General features: G+C 28.2%; 3 protein-coding genes across 5 annotated transcripts; 2 read left to right on the top strand and 1 right to left on the bottom strand.

The window, feature by feature from the left end:
• The first annotated feature begins 5,296 nt into the window (after window positions 1–5,296).
• On the top strand, window positions 5,297–7,799 carry LOC111618538 (chondroitin proteoglycan 2-like). 2 transcript variants are annotated; one of them, XM_023360095.1, is made up of 3 exons: window positions 5,297–5,394; window positions 6,945–7,367; window positions 7,449–7,798. In XM_023360095.1, exons 1-3 carry the CDS (start codon window positions 5,346–5,348, stop codon window positions 7,670–7,672), a joined length of 696 nt encoding a protein of 231 aa, XP_023215863.1. In that variant the 5' UTR covers window positions 5,297–5,345; the 3' UTR covers window positions 7,673–7,798. The 2 variants fall into 2 exon arrangements, with proteins under 2 accessions (XP_023215863.1, XP_023215872.1); XM_023360104.1 differs by having other exon boundaries at window positions 5,303–5,394; window positions 7,080–7,367; window positions 7,449–7,799.
• Window positions 7,800–14,186: 6,387 nt separating this feature from the next.
• LOC111618881 (peripherin-2-like) lies at window positions 14,187–16,818 on the bottom strand. 2 transcript variants are annotated; one of them, XM_023360517.1, is made up of 4 exons: window positions 16,222–16,818; window positions 15,708–16,148; window positions 14,440–14,598; window positions 14,187–14,303 (listed from the first exon to the last, which is right to left on the bottom strand). In XM_023360517.1, the coding sequence occupies exons 1-4, from the start codon at window positions 16,359–16,361 to the stop codon at window positions 14,300–14,302; spliced, it is 744 nt and encodes a 247-aa protein (XP_023216285.1). In that variant the 5' UTR covers window positions 16,362–16,818; the 3' UTR covers window positions 14,187–14,299. The 2 variants fall into 2 exon arrangements, with proteins under 2 accessions (XP_023216285.1, XP_023216277.1); XM_023360509.1 differs by having other exon boundaries at window positions 14,188–14,303; window positions 14,379–14,598.
• Window positions 16,764–21,745, top strand: LOC111618626 (nose resistant to fluoxetine protein 6-like). The gene is made up of 9 exons (XM_023360184.1): window positions 16,764–16,791; window positions 17,349–17,468; window positions 17,854–17,919; window positions 20,191–20,417; window positions 20,624–20,738; window positions 20,817–20,904; window positions 20,980–21,092; window positions 21,469–21,643; window positions 21,727–21,745. Exons 1-9 carry the CDS (start codon window positions 16,764–16,766, stop codon window positions 21,743–21,745), a joined length of 951 nt encoding a protein of 316 aa, XP_023215952.1.
• The last annotated feature ends 583 nt before the right edge of the window (window positions 21,746–22,328 follow it).

Raw genomic sequence — 22,328 nt, 5'->3', positions numbered from 1 at the left:
TATGTATAAACCGAACAAGAGATCCTGAAATATTCAAAAATTGACATCTGTTGTATTTCACAATGGTACAAAATATATATTTACCAATGCAATTATTTGATGTTTATATTCTTTATGAAGTGGGAAAAAAAAAGAGTTTTCTTAACACTACTTTGATGTGATTTTTATTTGTATTTATATATCTATACAACTGTTTTTAATCTCTTCCTTACTTTTTTTACATGTACACAAGAATCAATACGGGAATTTATTATAATTTTTTTTTTAACTTATAAATTTACTTTGGTTTCAGTTTTATTTTTATTTATATATCTATACAACTGTTTTTAATCTCTTCCTTACTTTTTTTACATGTACACAAGAATCAATACGGGAATTTATTATAATTTTTTTTTTAACTTATAAATTTACTTTGGTTTCAGTTTTATTTTTTTTTTAATGTAAGTAATAATGTTAGAATCATAATAAATGAATACAAAATGCAAATTACCTTTTTCTAAATCACAAGAAATAATAAAGAAATTAATCTTTTTCTAAACCGAATTTGATATTATGAAATGCACTTACCTTCATCAAAATCCAATTTCTGTGTAATTCCATCATCAAATTGAATTTAAAAAAATATATGTAATTTATCTTTCTAAACAGACTATTATTATAATTTCTTTATTCATTTCCTCTTCATATACCAGATTTTTCTATTCAAATCACTTAAATTTTCACACTTAAATCCTCAAATACATCAAATTATTGTAGAAATAAAGATTTATTTGCAGATATTTTATAGTAAAAAAAAGTTAAAAAAAAAAATTGCATAATCCTTTGTAAACTGTGACATTCAGTGTCTTATATTTGTACGGGTTGTACTACTTTATCATCAATTCTTTATGTATTCTAATTATTTGAAGTGTTAACAACAACAACAACAAATCTTTGTGTACAGTTGTGTGTTTACTCGGATTTGTAATTAAGTCACTCTCTTATACGGACAGAAAATTTATTGTAAAGCGGTTTAAATAATAAAAAAATCGGTAATTAATATATAAATGTGTACATATATATATATATTTATATATATGTGTGTATATATAACTAATGTAATAATGTTGTATTTCGGTTTATCTTGTATGTAAATATTTTCGGATTCTGCACTATTTTCGTAATAAAAACAAAGCTTTCTTCCTTTATTTATTTGATTTTCTTTATATTAAAGTTTTTAACTTCCACCCTTTCTGTAATTTAAATAGGTATATTATCTAACTTTTCCTACAGCAACGAGGTATCAGGTATATGACTTATGTTTATATACATATATAACGATTCAAAATCAGTTATTTCTAAGAATATTATTGATCCTTTATCGGACAGACAACCGATGAACCGAGGCCAATGACTTCTATTGACCCTCATTTAAAATTTGGCCTTGAAGATGAAACTGTATGTAGGGCTTTTATGTAAAGAGATATCCCTAAATAATTTGCATTATCTTCGTTTCTAAATTGTAATAATGAAATTATTAGCATTTTAATTATTTATTAATGAAGCGAGGTTAAGGCCAAAGTTTTCATCTCGAACGTGAACGTCGAACGTCGAGCCGCTATCTTGTAAGTGGCGCTCGACGTTTGAGAGATGAAAACTTCGGCCGCAATATCAAGTATTATTCACCATTATACTAGCTTTTCAGGTAAGTTTTCATCTCTTACAATCGTTTTATTATTATTATTATTATCAACTTCTCTGTCATACTTTAATATTGCAAATAAAAAGTTTAAGAGAATGTTACAGTCGTTTTGTTTCTGGTAATGATCGTAAAAATATAGAAAAATAACTATAATTTCGGTAGATAAAACTTAGAAAAATGATAGAGTAGATCATCATTTCGTTATATACTTATGTAAGTTGATACCATGTAAAGATGAAAGAAAACAAATTTTTTTACTAGAAATGTAATAAAAAAAAGACTATAATTATTTTATCTAAATACTCGTCTCGAATATAATTATATACATGTAACATTAATTAAATATATTTTACTCTACACAGTATTTAGTACAGTCATCTGTTGGCATTAAATCGAGTGTAGGACTAAACTGAAATTATATACAGTAATGAAGTCTGTATACAAGAAGAGGAGGGGAGAAGGAATGGGGAAGAGGTGGGGGAATGGGGAAGAGAAGGAAGGGGAGGAGGAGGGGGAACTGTTGGGGAAGGTCCAATTGCATTTATTCTATAAGAAAGTAATTTTTTTTATAAAATACAGTATACTGTGACATTTTGAGAATTTGCAATATCCGTTACAAGAGCACACCAATCCTGTATCTTCTCACTTCACGTCACAATTGGAAAATATCGACATATTCTAACGCATCATCTCAATTCTTTCAGCACATTTTCTACAGTTTAAAATCTACTTACATTTTTTTTTTATCTCAAAATGACTGTTTTGATGTTGTGTATATGATTTAACACTACACAATATTTCAAACAGAAAGGATATTTTGTCATTTACAGTACAGAAGATGCATTTAATGTAATAAAATGTAATAGAAGTATCCACTCGACCCTATTAAAGCTTTTTTTTTTTTTTTACAGTGAACAGTGTATTAAAAATATATTAAAATATGAATTTTCGTAACAAACACGAAAACAATTCACTCAAAATACAAGAATGTAACGCGATAAAATTAATTAATAAATACCTTTGTAATATTGCATAGAATTTCAGAAAGGTAATTTACAGAATTTAATTAGTGAATTTAAAGTATTTCGGTTATTTAAAAGCTTGTTTTGAATTCAATTTTAGTAAATAAAATTTATTTACAGCCGCTTTTAAAGGTATAAATTTGATAGATTTTTCCCCCATTTTATTCTTAATTTAAATATTTATTCAATAAAAAAAAACTACAATTTTTTATGGAATATTTTCAATATAAAATGCACATAATTTTACTTCCATTTCTATTATTTCTGACAGTAAATTATAAACATTATTATTGAACAAAGACTTGTAGGCTGGCCCATAAATCAGGCAACCGAATCTTTGGTTAACTAACTTCTGGACCGATTTAAATAATAATTTAACGAATTTTAAACTTATTTATTATCAATTTTATAAATTGCAGCTTTCATTAGAGATTAGAATTCGAAAGTATTTTAAATAAATTAAAACAGATAGATAATTTACGTAGTACAAACATACAGAACGGATCCAGGAAAGATAATATATGGCTCTATTTCTAAGTATATTGCAAGTTATTTTAACATATACCCTAGTAATATAGAATTTCTAATTCAGTTATTACATAAGTAATTTATATTTAAATATAAAAGTTTACTTAATTTTCATCTATTATTGTAATAACATATATATATATATATATATTTAAGCTAAACAATGTAAAATTTAGGGCCTGACATTTTAAAATGTATTATAAGATGCTTTTCTTCCTCTAATAAATAAAGCTGCAACAAATCTAAATTCGATTCACAGCTGAATTTATGTTATAACTTAGACTACAGGGCGAACAGGCCTTTCTCCTTTATCAAATATACGTAAAAATGCAAGGCCCTAAACTATAGACTTAAAACACGAGGCCTTAAGCTGAAGCTTGTTTAACTTACGCGCAATTGAAGATGAGGATGCGGAGGAGGAGGAGGAAAAAGGAGAAGGAGGAGAAGGAGGAAAAGGTGAAGGAGGAGGAGGAGGAGGATCATCACCTGAATTTTTTAGCATTAGTAATGATGCGATGCAAGATTGATAAACTTTATTTTTTATCATTTATTTGTGATTTTTCTCAGTAATATTGATTATATATAGGAGTTATGGTGTTATATTTGATACTGAAATAAACATTCTGCCATCTAGTGGAGTAATGTACAGTATATATAAATAATTCAGTAACAAGATTAAAATTATATATATATATANTTAACTTCCAGATTTATTTTTAATAATATCATGCGCTAGTTCACGAATTAGATAAAACATTTTAAAAATAATCGAAATGATAATGTTGTAATGCGATAGTTAATTATCATTAGAATTCCTAGAAACGGAAAAATTTAATCAATGATTTAATTATTTTTACAGGCCGTTTAACTAGATAATTCCAGGAATCATTCGGATATATTTTACAAAATAAAATCTATTTTTAATTATAATAATCGACTGCTTAATTATTTAAACGTGTGTAGATTTATATTACAACGTTAACTTTATAATAGTGTGTGTTGGATAACAAATTTACTTTTTTAACAGCAAGTATAACACGTAAAATTAGTTATAATTGCCAAAAATAATAAGGGCGAATGGGCAATATGATTAAGGTTAAGCATACCGCTCTGGGAGATTCGGAATCGAAAGCATGGCAATGGAAAAACTCTAGGAATCTTTATGGATACGTAGGGCCCTCTCCCATTGCAGGCCTGGCCTACAACGGGGCCATTCATTCTTACGATGTGGGCACTAAGAGGGCCTTTTTTTTTCATTAATTCTCATTGTGGAAATGAATGTAAAAAAAAAAAACACCGTCTTAGTGTCCACAAGACTCAAATCTTTTTCAAAAAATTGTCCGAAAATGTAAAGGTAATTGTTTTTATAACTCATAAAACATAAAAGTGCTTGTATTTAGTACATAAAAATATAAAAAGTGATCGATTAAAATGAACAGAAAACGTAGAAAGTAAGCCTATTTGCTCGTAATAAACAGAAATATAGAAAGTGTTTACTTGTAATAAACAGAATAAGTATTTGTAATAAACAAAGAAACACGTATACTTCTAATACATAGAAATTGCTATATATATATCTTGATTTTTACCAATTAAACATTGATTTATAACGACAAATCGACGTGTAATATTACTATAATCAAATAGAATTGTAATATGATTACAAGTCGACCCCCCTATAATACTGTTGATAATTCCGTTTTATATGAATTTCATGTTGTACGAGTCACTTAGATTTTACAAATACGTGAGCCGTTCACAGCCCAGCATAGGTATTTGTAAAATCTAAGTGACTCGTACAACATGGAATTCATATAAAACGGAATTATCAACAGTGTTATAGTGGGGATCGACTGGTGTAATCTGCAAGCTTTCAAGAGATTATAAAGTGAAAAATATCAGGAAATTTTATCGATATAAAACGAATTATCATAGTAAAATAGGAAAATCCGAGTTTATAAATTAACAAATATGCTTTGATACCACGATTGTCATTAAATTTGAACAGTATTGATAAGAGTTTTATCAGTTGAAATTACCTTACTATAAATTGATTAAACCATTTCTAGATAACACACAATTGTATATTGAATTGATTGAACGTACAGTACATCATGCTCTCTCGTATCCTTCTCGTTATTACTGTACATCTTGCATTACTAGGTTGGTTGATTTTCACTTGAAATTCTTAATATATATACTTAATACTATATTATAAAAAATAAATCAATTAATTAATCGAATAACTTTAATAATTAATTAAACTCTCTGTTTCTCTCTAAGCTTAATTGTTTATTAATATTTTAATTAAGTAAAACTGATAAAAGTTTTAATGATTAATAAGTTAATTGATATTTACCAGAGATTTGTATTATTAATTACAGTAGTTAATTGCTATTAATATCAATTAAATAAGGATTTATTTAATGTGATATATTGTTGATTTTTTTAAGGGGTTGAAGGGAAATTTTTTTAAAGAAAATTCCCTAAACGACGTGTCGTTTTATGATAAAATTACACGTTCTATCGAATGACTTGATATATATTTTAATTTTCTTTAATTTAATTAAACTTAGAATATAATAAACAAATCAATTAATTAATTTAGTTAATTATTATAATAATTTTTACACCATTTAAAGCAATTAATTCATTTAAAAAGAAGGGAAAAAAAATATATATATTTTTTTTTCAGTCGTTTATTAAATAATAAAATCTATATAATAATAATTAAAATAAATTGTTTTTATTGCTTTAACTTCATATTTATTTCGTACTTTAAAAAATTAATTAATTTAATATAAATTGGGGTAGGATTTTATTACATTTACATATTAATAAGCGGGTTTTTTTTGTGTTTTCAACGTTAGTGTTATTTGGTATGGATTTAATTAATGAAAATCTGTTGAAAAGGTTAGAAAATTGAGTGAATTGAATGAAAACTTTCATAAATAAATAAATAATAATAAAAAAAAAGTGATAAGATACTTTCCTTAGCAGGAGATCATAGCAATGTCATTGACATTATCCAGGAGGTAGTCAATAAAGCTTTAACAGTGTTTTCCAGTAACCATTATTAACAACTCGATAGGAAATTTTCAATAAAACTGATCTAGAAAATAGCTTGGTACTTTATTAAATTTTTACCCTTCTTTTACGTGTTAAAACAATGGTATAATTATAATAAGATAATTAGAATTTAATACAAGTGTTCTTACATCATTCAAATTTTTAATGATTTTTTTTACGTAAAAATTAATTTATTTTTAAAGATTAATTAATTATTTAGTAATTTATGTGTAAATAGTTTCGTTTTTTATTTTTAAAATAGTTTTTTTTTTTATTTTTTATGTTTCCTTATCGCTCCTGATAATTTATTTTAATGACAATTCTTGGGTAATATCAATGCTAATTTGCTATTTTATCGCTTGAATATTATGAAATTTATGATAATTTCTGTTTAGTAATTGCTCTGATGCGTTAATAAAATTCAAAATAACATTTTTATTTTATAATTTTATTAAATGATAAACAAAAGTTTGTTTATATTTAACATCTACTTTGAACTTAAATAACGAAAATATTTAGTCTAATAAATGAGACTTTATATAACTGAATAAACTTTGTACTTAGAAATATCGTATGTCACTCGTTAATTAATTAATTTACATTAAAATTTCATTTATTAATAAAATATTTTATTATTATTTCAGGTTATTTTGCAATAAGATTTGTAAATTCGGCGACTATTATAAAGCGAAATCAATGGTCTTCAATTACAAGTTGCCCATGCAGTTGTTGTTTATTACCCAGTGCCACGGATTGTAAAACGTATTATTTATGTTTAGATAATGAATTATTCGAAAGAAAATGTGAAGATGGAGAATTATTCAATCCCATTCTTGAAAATTGCGATTTTGAAGACAGAGTTATGTGTTTAATTACTACACCTTCACCTACTCTAAATCCATTCGAATGCCCAACAGCTAATGGATTATTTAAAAATCCTGCCGATTGTAGCACATTTTATCAATGTTCTAATTACATTCCTTATTTGCATAACTGTCCAGCGAGCCTTCATTATAATGAAGATAAAGAACAATGCGATTATCCCGAAAATGCAAATTGCGATAACAGTAAGTTTATAACATGGAATTTATTGCTTTTTTTTTTTTAAATTGTAAAGTAAATTATTGTGATTTTATTCCTTTTTTTAGGTACCGGATCAAGAACAAGAATTACAACAGCTCAGCCAGAAATTGATAAGAACTGTACACAACGAAGTGGGATGTTTCCTTATACGAACTCGAGCCTCTATCTTCAGTGTGAAAATTGGCATGGAAAAGTTCGTTCATGTCCTCCAGACACGTTATACGATTACGAAAATTGGATTTGTACAATTAATAAAACGGCTTTAGTCCCCTTAACGGTTACAGAATAGTACAACAATATAACTACTTACTTATATTACACTATTGTATTTAATACATTTCTATCTTATTTATTATAAATAATAATAATTTCTACTATTTTATCATGTGTAAAAACACTTTCTTTTACTTTTTATGTAAAAAAAATATACTCTGTCGCATTTACATTAAAGAAAGTATTTATTTATAGATAATAAAACTTTTACTAAATGATTAAAAGTACTATTTATAAAGTAATAAAACAGTAAATTAAACTATATATCATGCACAAGTATATATGCAGGGTGATCAGTAGCTCGTTATAGCTTTATGGGCGCTCATGCAAATTTAAATTAGGGGTCTCGTGTATATATATATTGTTGATTTCAGATATTTTCTTTCGGGGAAATGTTTTAGGGGGAAGTATTTTCTTATAAAAGATTGGTTTGGGTCCCTTGTTGGTGAAGACCCCAAGTTTCAGATTAAGGAAAGCCAGGCAGACAGACAGTGGAATTTACAGGTCTACAAGTTTTCCAAATTGTTGCCATATCAACACGTCCAATACAGATAGGTAAAGCAAAAATGATAGCAAATAATTAATTAGATGAGCTAAAAACACTCGGAGAATAGGTCCTTGTGCAGGTAAACTCATATTTTCGACAGCGATACAGAAGATCGATTTTATGCCGTTTCCTCGTGGGAACACACTTTAGAAAAGTACAGCTGTAAAATCTCTTAATGCCCAAAAGCTTTTTACACTAAAAATTTCAGAGAGCTACAGGACATATTAAACAGACACAGAGAAATTTAACACCAAAGCCATTATATGCCAAAACGAAATTTTAAATTATTACAGTAGAACTAATAACATAAATAGAAACCGCAGGCATTACATCACTAAATTTATTTCTTAGGTAAAGGTTAGTTTATGGAATACGATAACACAACACATTGTACCACTCAAGTGATGATCTTCCAAGGACTGGGTGCCTTCTGGAAGGACTTTCTATTGAAAATCGGACTCTATTTACGTGTTAACCACACGAAGGCGGCCCAGGTATGGTTTTTTTTCACTTATCTAACACCTAATTAGGACAGGTTACTCCACAAAAGTCCTTCCGGGAGGTACAGTACCATTATTTGGCAGATTACCCGCGTATTGCAATGCTCTCGTTACGTTATTTTCGTGTAAGGTTTCTCTCCTGGAAGTTCACGTAAATGTTACGTGAAATTACAGGAAAACACAAGTAAAAAAATCACAGAAATAAAATACAGTCTTGGCTATTAATCAATTGCAAAAAAAAAATGTTTATAATTTATGGAAAAATAATTTTAAAAATGTCTTTTTATCGATACTTTAAGATTCAAATCTTACTAAAAATGCTAAATAACAGAAAGATCTATTCATCTTTCATGAAGTATAAAGTAAAAGTTAAAGAACTGCTTGTAACATGAAGGAAAAAAGAATTATTTATAAATAATGTACATAAATCATAGATCACGATTTTTCAATAATTCTTCTTTATTTTTCTATCTTAAAAAAACTGATAAATAACTGCAAATCTTGGCGTTTTCTTTATGTTTTTTTTCTCAACGTTAATGGCTTTCACTTTACTATTTTTTCTTTTTTTTTCCTTGCCAGATTACTGCATAATATAATAAATCAAAACAAGATAGAAAACTTCATCAAAAGTTTGATGGTGTCCTCTATTCATTCATAATCCCCATCACAAAAGACGATTTAGTAGCTATGAAATTCCAGTAAACAAATCAAATAAATTTAGTAGATTGTTTGCATGTCTAGCTACTTTAATTTGGTGGTTTTAATGTATATTTTCAAAAACTTTTCGCGATTTATTGTTGTATACGATGAATATCTCATATTATTTTCTAATGCTTGAAATTAAAAAAAGAAAAACATTATAATTTAAGATTTGCCAACGTTATCATCATTTTTTTACGAATTTTATTGCATAAGAACTAATAGAATAATATACATTTCTATTTTTCTACTATGTCTTCAAAATCTTAAGGTTACGTCTTCCATTTGAAGATCATTCCATGGCTTCAAAATCATAAATTTTGAAGCCATGGAAGATATTTAACCTCATGGTTTGTAAACTCTGTGGCTTCAGAATCTTCAAAGGCCATCCTCTATAGCTTCAAAGGCTTCAAAGGCCATTCTCCATGGCTTCAAAATCATATATTTTGAAGCCATGGCCATAAAGGCTTCAAAATCATAGATTTTGAAGCCTTTATGGCCTTTATGGATGCCATGGAGGATGGCCATCTATTTATAATATATAATTTGTATGGTTTAAAACATACACCTGATAATATTGCAATATTTGTTTTTCAAGATCCTCACGTCTTCATACGATTGACATTAAACTTTGGACTGAAAAACGAATGGAATTTTCATGGTAACGTGGTTAAAACATAAAAATCTATACGCAAAATTTAAATTTCATTTAAAATGATTATCAATTGTAAAAAATTTTTCATGAAATCTGTAGAATTTTGATAAAATTTTCTGGATCTTCTACCTGTATTCAGTAATACGGTGTTACGAATGATTAAACTCGTGATTCTCCTTACTTTATATATCAATAATTAATTAAATTTACACACTGTATAATTAAAAAAATATCGTAAATAAATTAATGATTTTAATTTTCAAGTAATAATTTATTATTATTTACAAATGTTTTCATACAGGAGTCATTAAATGGAATGAGTCAAATTGTATTTGCATACAGGGTAATCATAATTAATTGCAGCTGTTCAGTGGTCTCTGTAGAAAGTACTAGCAGGCAAATCTCAACTAAATTTGGTATATATAGTGCGTAACGTATGCTGTATCGATTTTCAGGAAAATATTTTTTGTCTTTAAAATCCAGCCGCTAGGGAAAATTTAGCGCTGCTGTCTCCTAAATGCGACTATCTCGTACGTTTTCTACTGAATTTAGGGTATAAAAAGTCGTAAAATGCAGCGAATGCAACTTTACGAGCATGGAAATGGAAGGTACATTGTCCCATTTTTGATGCAATTGTCAATTCCACATTCCATGTCATCCATTTGCACTCCCGGAATTCGTTAGAAAGCTTATGTAATATTCAAATTAAGGATAAATAAACGCTAAATTTCCTCCTAGAGCCTTAATTTTGAAGTAAACTTTATCGAAAATCGAAATAGTATATTCGAGGCAAAACGTATATCTTATTCCATCTGTCTGACTGTCCGTCCTTAATCTCGAGAACGGAGTTAGACAGATGAAAGCCGAGTCCAGATATAGAAAGAGCAGGAGTAGAAGGTCCAGATTAACTATAAATAGACTGGAAAATCGCGTAATTTCAATTCAAGCAATTTCCCCCGAATGGTGTCAGAAGACTGGCGCGACAGTATTGTTAAAGGAAAAGTATGATGTACAGAGGCAAGCCACTACTAATTTAAGGTGGCGAGCATAAATTCTTATAAAATAAATATATATTTTCTATATAAAACTGATACAAAATAAAATCCCATCTCGAAAACTGATAATAGTTAAATTTGATGCCGAAGTTATCTCCCGATTTATCTTGTCACAAAAGCTATTTATTTATCCGCAAACTTTCTAAACGATTTTTTTATTATTTTTTGAAAGAATAAAAAGTAAATTATTATCTTAAAGGTCAAATAATAAATATTCTAAAAGTGAAAAATTAATAGGATTAATTTTATAATAATAAAAAAAATAGCTTTTATACTATTTAAATAAATTCATGGAGTAAGCAATAAATTTTAAAATGATTTTTTTTCTTTACTTAAATTTAATTTTATATCTGTTTTAAATAAAAAAATATATTTGTATTTAAAGCCTTAAATAGTCTTTAAAATTATTTATTAAATTTTATAGTAGTAATGCGTACATGTGTAACCATGTTTGTGTGCCAGCGTATCCTGTTTGAAGCTTAATAACTCCTGTGCCTTTTGTTGAAAATTTTTGAAATTTTGCAGGAAAGTTTGCACATTAGGGGTATTGATGACGTTAAATTTTGGTAGTTAAAGGTAGAAAGGGTAGGGAGATAAAGGGAGTCGTGTGTATCTCCAGTAGGGTCGGACTTAATGACGATTTTACTCGTTATTATCATTTACAATTTTTTATAAAACTCATCCCTACCCCTAAAATTAAGCTTTTTGTCATTTTATAATGATTAATAATATAGAAAATTTTTTATTTTTATTTAAAAAAGGAACTGTGTGTTTACCAACTGGTATATCAGGATCTGCAAAAGATCAATAAGTTTACTATTGGATAATATAGGATATATATATAAAGAAATAATCAGATGGAAAGGGTTGGAAAGTGATAAGTAAGGGTGATAAAAAGAATGGGATCAACAGGGATTGATTTTTAAATCCTTTTACTTTATATAGAATTTTGAAAATATGAAAAGAAATAAAACAAATAATGGCAAGTAATGCAGTTTTTACATTCAATATCATTGTAAGATTTTAATAATTATTATTAAAAATTGATTTATTGATTTATGATAGTTAGAATCTCTTGTTGCTAGGGGTTTGGTTTGATGGAATACGGCAAAATAACACTTAAGAGATCTTTATATAGGAAGCATGCCCCCTGTTTAGATTTTAGACACGCGAGAAAAGTCCAGAAAACTCCACGTTAGGAGTTCAGTGGTTTTAACCACTGGGAGATAGTGAGATCCATGTTGTAAGGGAGCAAAATGACGAATATTTTTGCAATCGAAATAATACATTACAATAAAAAATAATAATTATTAATCTCTTTATATTGATTCCAATATACCATGATGTATAATAGGATTCTGAAAGGGTACTTAAGGTATTTTGTTACCATGGATGATACTATGATAAAAATTCCTCGTTCAATTCTTTCTATTAGAAGGAAAAAATACAGTTTCCATCAAAAATGTATTAGACATGAAAAAGTCACCATATCGCTATCTGCCTTGAAATATAGCAAAATCTAAAGACAAATGGCCAAATCTGACAAGTACCGTTTGCTAAATCATCTAATTAGCAGAAATAGAAAATCAATTGACTGTTTCTCCCCGTTTCCCTCCTATTCCCACGAGAAATAGTGAGTGCCGTCTCTTGTTGACATCAAACTTGAAAACAAAGAACACTTTTCATTAATGGAAGATCGTCAGCAATTATAAGAGCATGCATAATTGGGGATTTCATTAGGTAATACTATACATTATTTTGGTGTAATCACTGTACTCTACATCATATTTGCCCATAGGATAAAGAACCACTGTAGTGATCACTATTAGAATCAGTGTTTTAGATGTGTATTTAAAAGAGAATGAGAATTCGCACGTAGATACACTGTCTTGTATAGTACGTTATACACGTAATTAATAAAATGGTATATGTGTGACGTAACAGGATGGTAGTTGAGAAGTAACGTTTGATATTAGAGAATAAAAACTTTGTTCATTTAGAATATTGATAATAATTTAAGCAGATAAAGGTTAATTAGAGGAGAAAGATCATTAGGACCTTCTATCAAATGGTTGGTTGTAAGATATCATCATTAAAAGGAAATGACATAGTAATTAATAGAAATGTAATTATGACATATTAATTATCATCAATTGATTCATTGTTTAATTACTTATTAAATGTTTATTAATAGATGAACACTGGATTTATATGTGTATATATATATATATATATTGTATAATTATTGAATATAACGTAAATTTACAGTAAATTATAATAAAACTAAGTTTATATTTCAATAAAAACATTAGATTTTTTTTCTAAATTATTATGATTATTAATTGTAATTATTTGAAATGAATTACAAGCTATAATTGAAATATTTTCATATAAATTTCTTTTTGGCTCGAAAGATGGCGACACTAATAAATTTTAGAAATATTTCACAAATGTTAATTATTATTTTTTAAAAGAAAATTTTAATTGAATATGAAATATGAAATTGTAACGCAACAGTAAATAATTTTTTTAATTAAATAAAAAATTAATAAACAGCATCGAATTTAAACATTAATTAGGAATAACTAATTTCTTTCAAGACCAACAGATGGCGACATATATGAATGAGTTTTGTAATACGAGATAATAAATATTCCTCAATATATTTATTAAGGAATATTTATAGAATTTAAATCAGAATCTACTGCAATGGAATTGTGTACAATTACATATATATTATTACAAGTTCCCATTCCATTATTACAATGGAATACAGTAGACCTCCCTATAACACTGTAGATAATTCCGTGTTATATGAATTTCATGTTGTACGAGTCACTTAGATTTTACAAATACGTGAGCCGTTCACAGCCCGGCGCACATATTTGTAAAATCTAAGTGACTCGTACAACATGGAACTCATATAACACGGAATTATCTACAGTGTTATAGGGGGTATACTGTACACAGGAATACAATGGAGTACAAAGCACGTATTGTATATAATGTGTTGGAATATCGTCATAATGTGCAATATGAGTATTATGGGGTTAAGTAAATGTATAAAGTTTCAATCTCTGTTATGAATTTCTTTAATTAATTAATATTATTCTACAAGTCTTCTCCGATTTCTTATCCAGTAGCAATTTAAAATAATAGTACAGTTGATAACTTATAATGACTTGAACTAACTGAAATATAAAGGAATAAATACGATATAAATAATTTCAATATAATTTAGAATTAAACTGTATATAAATTATTACAGTTAATAATTCCACGGCAATGAATATTAGCGCTAATTTTAATACAGTATTAAAGTAATACTTCGTTAGAACTTCTTTGCATCCAATTTGATTAATAACCAACGAATAATTTTGTGCAATTTCCGTATTTATGAATTGATTAAAACACGGCTTCTTAGAATATATATTGCAACAAGATATTGGAACATCATCCAAGTAATAATCGCTATTCTTGAATAATCTGTAAAATATTTTATTAATTAAAATATCAAAGGAAAATACTGTGTATGCTTTCAGTAACTAGCGTGAGTTCGGTCAAGCCCATAATGAAAGTTAAGGATGGATGCCCACGAGTCCATGGGCCATATTCTGGTCACTGTCTCTGGTCTCTCGTAAGCCGATTGTTGATTGGCTAATCCAAATGATTAGCCAATCAGCGACCGGCTTGCAAGAGACGAGAGACCAGAGACAGTGACCAGAATACGGCTCCATATCAACTCACTCATAAAAATTTGTGGTTTCATTTGATGGGATAAGGTAATGCAACAAACACATGGGAGATCTGCCAAGGAAAGATGCCTCCCTTGAAGACTTTAATGGAAAATTGGACTTACTTGGGTATTAGACACGTGAAAAACCTGAAAACCTTACATGGTAACAAGATCATGTACTATAAAATCCTCCTGTTCCATACCTTTCAAGAAATCGCGATACATTGCTTGGCAAGTGGCATAGTTCATTTTTGTCTCCCCCAGCTTATGTTACACCAGGACATGCTATGCTTATTTTATGAGTTTATAATGAAGCATCTCCCACAATGACGGTTGTGTCACAGTGAACACCCGGCTCTTAATGACGTAGACTCTGTGTTATTGCAGTTTCTGCTCGTTGAACCATTTCGTCCGATATTATGGAACGTTTTGCATCGTTTAAGTCATCCGTTCGCCTGAATTTGTTAACCAACAGCCTGATATTATCCCTTTCGGAGCAGACATCCTGAATTTCTGGACGAAGTTTGTCTATACTTCATCCACCAAAACATTCCCAAACAATAGCAATTCTCACTTCTTGAATCAGCAGATTTCATATGATCTGCATACAAGTGATTCTGTTACCATTTTCACAAAAAAATGGATCGAGATTTTATTATTATCCCGTATACTTTCCTATAAGTAATTTATGTCCATACGCAATTACAAATTCAAAAAGCTAAGTGTATCATTGTAATGCACCTTTGATGTACGTTTATGCCTCAATTCATAATGTTTATAGTTAAGTTTTACACGAGATATTTTAATAAATTATACACAATTTATTTAATTATTCAAATTAAGATAATGTAACACTTACGCTTTACTCGTATTGGGTCTATCAGTATCGACATACTTCGAGGACATCCACGAAACACGAAACCAACCAGTAAAGTCTTTAGAACCACAACAATCATAAATCCTTTGAATGTATTGGATTTGAAATTTTAGATTTCTATCTTTCTTGTAATATTTCATACCGTATCGAAGAGCCGCTTCAAATCGACTTTCTACTAAATTTATATCATTAAAACAATATATAACCCCTCCAGGTAAGAATAAAAAAACAGTCAATTCCACAAAAATATAAGAGAAAAGGAATCTTTCAGCTTGTATACGCTTTTCTTTAGCTACTTTTTTATAATGTAAATCGTCGTTTCTTGTAGACATTATAAAAACAATTAAACCGTACATAAAAACAATTATTAGTAAGATACCAATCCAAGAAAACAGCAATGAAAGTAATTTGAAATCGTAAAATCTACGAAAGAAAGTGTATTGTTGTAATGTATTTTATACGTAGTTTTTGAACCAAATTTAAAAAAACGACTTACCTGTTAATAAACGTAGAAGAAAAATCAAAGACGAGTTCTGTATAAAGTCCACACATTAAAAAACACAAAGCAAATAATAATATTAATACATTTGAAGTAAATAGAAGTGATGTAAGAGAATATCGAGTTATTAAATTCATTTAATGTCCAGAAACAATAATAGTATTTTGTTACTTATTTCGATCAATTGTTGCTTCATTAAATAATTGAAAATAATTCAATTTTTATTGTTTCTTCGCTTATTTTTGCCTTCTCCTTCAACTTTTTTTGTAGGTCTTTCAGGAAATACAATCTGGTTTTTCACTCTAAATGTTAATTTTTAGTAATGCATGATCTCTTTTCTAAGTACACTTCAAGAGGGGCTTTCTATGGGAAAGTAACACCTATTTAGGTGTTAAAAACTTGAAGAATATATGAAAAACTCCACGTGGCGACAGTATTTAGCGATTCCCACCGTACTATCTCACGATATTTATCTATATATAAATTTAATACGAAAATTTATACCATTTACGAAAAGAAAGTAAAGATTTGTCTATAAAATGCTAGCAACTTCTACCTGTTTATACTGTATATATATTTAGTCAAGCACGTGTTTAATTATATTTATATAGATTTCCGTGTTGTTAACCTCTTAATATCCACTTTTATAAAACAATACTTAAATAAAAGTATTTTACTANAGAGGACTTTCTGTGAAAACTCACCTCTATATAGGTATTAGACATACGCGATTACTAATGCCAGTGGAAAATATGAATGAACATGTACCCATATAGACTTATGATGATTAAAATGTAAGAATATATTATGAAGAGAAAACAGTGGAGGGATATAATTCCAGTTAAGGTATACCACTGTATTGAGGAAACTCCCTAAATGGAAGATATATCGTTTAGAATTAAGCTAAATACTTTAATGGTACTAACGAATTGGAGAATGTGAAACTCCAAATTGCTAATTTTCATTGCTATTGTTTAACTAACAACTTAAAATATATAATAAGACTTTAACCTTATCACTTAAAACATTTTATAATTATTTTATGGCTTAACAAAGTTTATATCTTCATTATTGAAATATAAATTTAAAATTATTTTCAATTAATTAATTATAAAACTTTATAGTGTTAGATGCTACTTCTAAATTTCCTAATGGAATACTGCAAGGAGGATTCGCTGATCTGGGAGCGTACGATCAATGTATTGATGTACTTCATATTAAAGATTCTGGACAAACTATAAAAGGTCAATACTGTACATTGCACATTTATCCTCCGTAAAAATTGTTAAGTAGAAAGGGAAATTTAATTTAGTTGCCCTATTTAATCACTTGTTAAGAGGTACCTCAACGAGTTATATAACTGGAACAACTCGAATCACATCAAGTAAAGGAAAGTCTCTCTCCTACTGAAAACAGATATGAAAGGATTTTATACAGCATTTTTTATTCTTTTAAATATAATAATTATTTGTTCCGGTCATAATCGTATAGAAAATAATAATAATGTTTATAATGAAGACATTGTAAACACATGGAAGAAGATGGAAGATAAATTCAAGTATATCATCAATAATTTGTTGGATAATTTGAAATTTTTAATGGATAAAAACAATTTTAATGTTTCTGAAGGATGCAAAATTGATTTGGATCATTATATGAAAGAATTAAGACAATTAAAGACATGGGCTGTCATGAGTAAGTACTTTTAAAACACATTAATTTGACTTTAAAAATTAAAAAAAATACTTGTTTTTATTTAGTAAAAGAACTATTAAATAGTTAATAATAAAATAAACAGTAAGAATTTTTATAAATTTTATTTATTATTTATTTTTTAGTATAATTTTATATCTATTTACTATGATAAGTTAAAGCATAACCTGTGTATTTATATACATCATCACTTACACTTGAATGCATATTTTATTTATATTATTAAATTATTACATTAAATTGGATGTTTTTTTTTATACTTTTTTAAGGGAAAATATGTACTTTTAACTGGTGATAAAAGTATATATTTCCTCTCATTCCTACTGTTCCCAGGAGGAAACTGTCAGTGTAAAATATTCAATTCTTTAAAAATGTAAGCAATTCTCACCCATAAAGTATAAAAAATTTATTAAAATAATTTAAAATCATAACTATTTTTATGAATTTTTATTAAAAAATCACATTAATTTTTAAGATTATAACCAAAATAAACCATAAACTATTAAGATTAATGGTTAAAATTAATTCATTTTCAAGTGGATTAACTTATTTTTAAACTATTGTTAAATTATCTTAACTTCAATCACCATGATTAAATGTCTTTTCTACAGTTCAAAAACCTTCTTATAATGAGTACACAGTTATAAAATATATATTTGGATTTCCTATTTTTAAATATAGGACCTATATATATAATAATAGTAATTTATAAATAACTATTTGATTAAATTAAACATTTTTATAACTTATTCTCATTGTTATTTTAGTTTTTTTAATGCTTGTTTTATAAAATAATTCGGTTGTTATCAGAATTTTTCTTGTCGTTATAGAAAATAGGAATTTTGACATTGAAAAGAGGCAATTTTTAAGGTGAAGGACGAGCATTATTAATTAGGTTATTACCCTTTGTAAGGAGGTAAAGAGTTAGGGAATATGTTGATAGAAGAGTCTCCTGATTAATAGTTGTGATAAAATGAAAAGTGATGCCGATCTTGAGTAAACTGATGTCCTGAAATTGCCGGACACCATGGTATATCATCTTGGATAGATGTGACAAGAGGTTTTCAATCGGATTAAGATGGGGACTTCTTGGTGACCACGTAATAACATCAACATTGTAGTCTTCAAATCATTTTTGGATGCTTATCTTGTTGAAATACATCGACCCCCCTATAAGATCATTGATTATTCCGTTTTATATGAATTCCATGTTGTACGAGTCACTTACATTTTACAAATACATGTACCGGGCTGTGAACGGCTCACGTATTTGTAAAATTTAAGTGACTCGTACAACATGGAATTCATATAAAACGGAATAATCAATGATCTTATACGGGGGTCGACTGTATCCATCTATCGCTTCCAAGTTTCTCTGCAACTGGGAGGAGATACTCTTGAAGCATCTGCTAGTAATCCCTAGTCTTTATGCGACTATCAACAATCATGATGTCAGAATTTCCTCCCCATGAAATTGTAGCACAAATCATTATGGATTCACCACCAAGTTGTCGCTTCCACTTCTTCCCTGGTATCTCTCTAATATCATTGATATTCATCCGGTCCATCCACTTTTCGATCCAGGCCATATGCGCCTAATAAACTCCAATAGCTCACCATATGCATTGTTATTAAAGGTGATTTGCTCTTTCTTTTGGCATATTGTAGATGATTCGCTTCTTGAAGATACCCGGAGGATAGTTTGTGAATGACACTTGAGCTCTAATTCAGCTTTATTCTTACGAAGACTTCTTTTTTTTTCGACCATTACGGATTCGACGATCTACCAAGGGGTTTGAGTGCCTTCCAAGAGGACTTTCTGTGAAAACTCACCTCTATATAGGTATTAGACATACGCGATTACTAATGCCAGTGGAAAATATGAATGAACATGTACCCATATAGACTTATGATGATTAAAATGTAAGAATATATTATGAAGAGAAAACAGTGGAGGGATATAATTCCAGTTAAGGTATACCACTGTATTGAGGAAACTCCCTAAATGGAAGATATATCGTTTAGAATTAAGCTAAATACTTTAATGGTACTAACGAATTGGAGAATGTGAAACTCCAAATTGCTAATTTTCATTGCTATTGTTTAACTAACAACTTAAAATATATAATAAGACTTTAACCTTATCACTGAAAACATTTTATAATTATTTTATAGCTTAACAAAGTTTATATCTTCATTATTGAAATATAAATTTAAAATTATTTTCAATTAATTAATTATAAAACTTTATAGTGTTAGATGCTACTTCTAAATTTCCTAATGGAATACTGCAAGGAGGATTCGCTGATCTGGGAGCGTACGATCAATGTATTGATGTACTTCATATTAAAGATTCTGGACAAACTATAAAAGGTCAATACTGTACATTGCACATTTATCCTCCATTACCTCCTAAACCACGATTCTATCCAATCTATCAACATGTTAAAGAATTAAGACAATTTATTGATAAGGAAACAGTTAAGTAAATATTATTTATTACGATTAATTTAAGGCTATTGATTTAACTTCTTTACTAATAGAAAGTACAGTACATAAGGCATGAACTCGAAGCCAAAAGAATTTTATTACTTTATAGTAAAAATATTGATTATAATAGCAAATTTTATATGATTTTAAATTAAAAATTCTTCGTATAATTTATAAAGAAATTTTGATTTATCAGGTAATAGGACACATTTCTCAAATGGCACAATATTTCTACAGTGAACCATTTCGATGGAGCATTTGTTTACCATCTACTTGTTTAAAACAAGACGTTCAACAATTAGCCAATACAAGTTAGTTAATAAAATTAAATCTTATAATATATAAATAGTAATTTTTCTTATTAAAATATTAATTATATCGATTTTTAGTTACGCCTTTTACCGATTTATATCCAGAAGTAACTAATTGCGAGATTAAAGAAATTTTTAAATTATCCACAGATCAAATCTGTGCAATGTAAGTATAGAGAATTCACACGAGAATATTTTAAAATCTTCGTATTTTTCTTTTTTTTAATAAAAATACTTTAAGATTTGTGCTTGGAGTGCTATTTTTAGTTACCATCATCGGTTCGTGGTTGGACGTTCATTTAACAAAGGATAATAATGAAATCAAGGCTTTAGGTACTTGGAAAGATTCAAGATGTAAGTAATTAAAATTTAAAAGTAAAAAAAAACAGGTGAAAATATTGAAAACTTTTAAACATATTTACAGTATTTTGATGCCACAGATTTTAAAGAATATTGAAGAAATAATAGAGAGGTTGCGGCCGATGTTTTCAACGTGTACTTCGGACGTTCAGTGCCTCCTTCCTGTAAGCCTAGACGTTTGACAATGGCGTTTGGAACGTCAGTGGAATCATTCTCGACGTTCCAAACGTCATTGTCAAACTTCTAGGCTTACAGGAAGGTGGCGCTGAACGTCCGACGTACACGTTTACGTGTTGAAAACGTCGGCCGCAACCTGTCTAATAAACCAATTATTTTCAGTTTTAAAATTATTTATATTAATTATTTTTAGTGAAATATGTACAAATTATTCGATGTTTTTCGATTATATCAAATGGAAAGAAGATTTTTAATGTTTCTGATTCTGATGGAATTCCCGTGTTGCATGGCATTCGTGTCTTCACAATGTTATGGATAATATTATGTCATACGTACTTATACAATAATTTAGGTTTATATGGTAAGTGGTATGTTTATTTTATAAGTTAAATGACTTTTTACTTATTTTTAAATCATTAATTAAGTAAAATAAATGCATATTTCAATGTAGTCTCAATTGCATCAAATAAATACATAAAATATAGTAAACTGTACTCGACGATAATTTAACATTTAACACTATTAACTACTGTTTTGTACGTAGAAATAACTCAGCAGTACACTAATTACGTTTGAGTACATACAAGGCGGGGATCGACTCAAATTCCTTCTGGCATAATAAAAACACAGGAGTTATTAAGTTTATAATGTAAGGAGTTTTCCTTACATTATAAATTTAATAACTCCTGTGTTTTTCCTAAAAAATTTCTGAAATTTTAAAGAGAGATTTGTGTGTATTAGGTGCATTTATGCTATTAAATTTTGATTATTAAAGGTCGACGGGGGTGGGGAGATAAGGGAGATCGTGTGTACCTCCAGTAATGTAGGACTTAATGTCATTAAAGTTTGTTATTTCTACATGTTCCATGTTGTACTGTATTTAGTACCTCAACATGCCAAGTATACAAAGCATACACAAATAAAACAATGATAAATAAAAGATTATATTAATTTAAACTCATCTAATATATAATCGAGACGGGATAATGATAATAATAATAATAAGCGCAGAGCCCAAACGGTTAGGAGTTGAAAGTTGAAATTTGGTACACA

Source organism: Centruroides sculpturatus, unplaced genomic scaffold (assembly GCF_000671375.1).
Source record: "Centruroides sculpturatus isolate CEXI.00-Female unplaced genomic scaffold, Cexi_2.0 scaffold67, whole genome shotgun sequence".
In the NCBI taxonomy this organism is placed as follows: domain Eukaryota; kingdom Metazoa; phylum Arthropoda; class Arachnida; order Scorpiones; family Buthidae; genus Centruroides; species Centruroides sculpturatus.
Note: the sequence above shows the minus strand (reverse complement) of the source record. Positions and strands in the feature narration are given on the sequence as shown.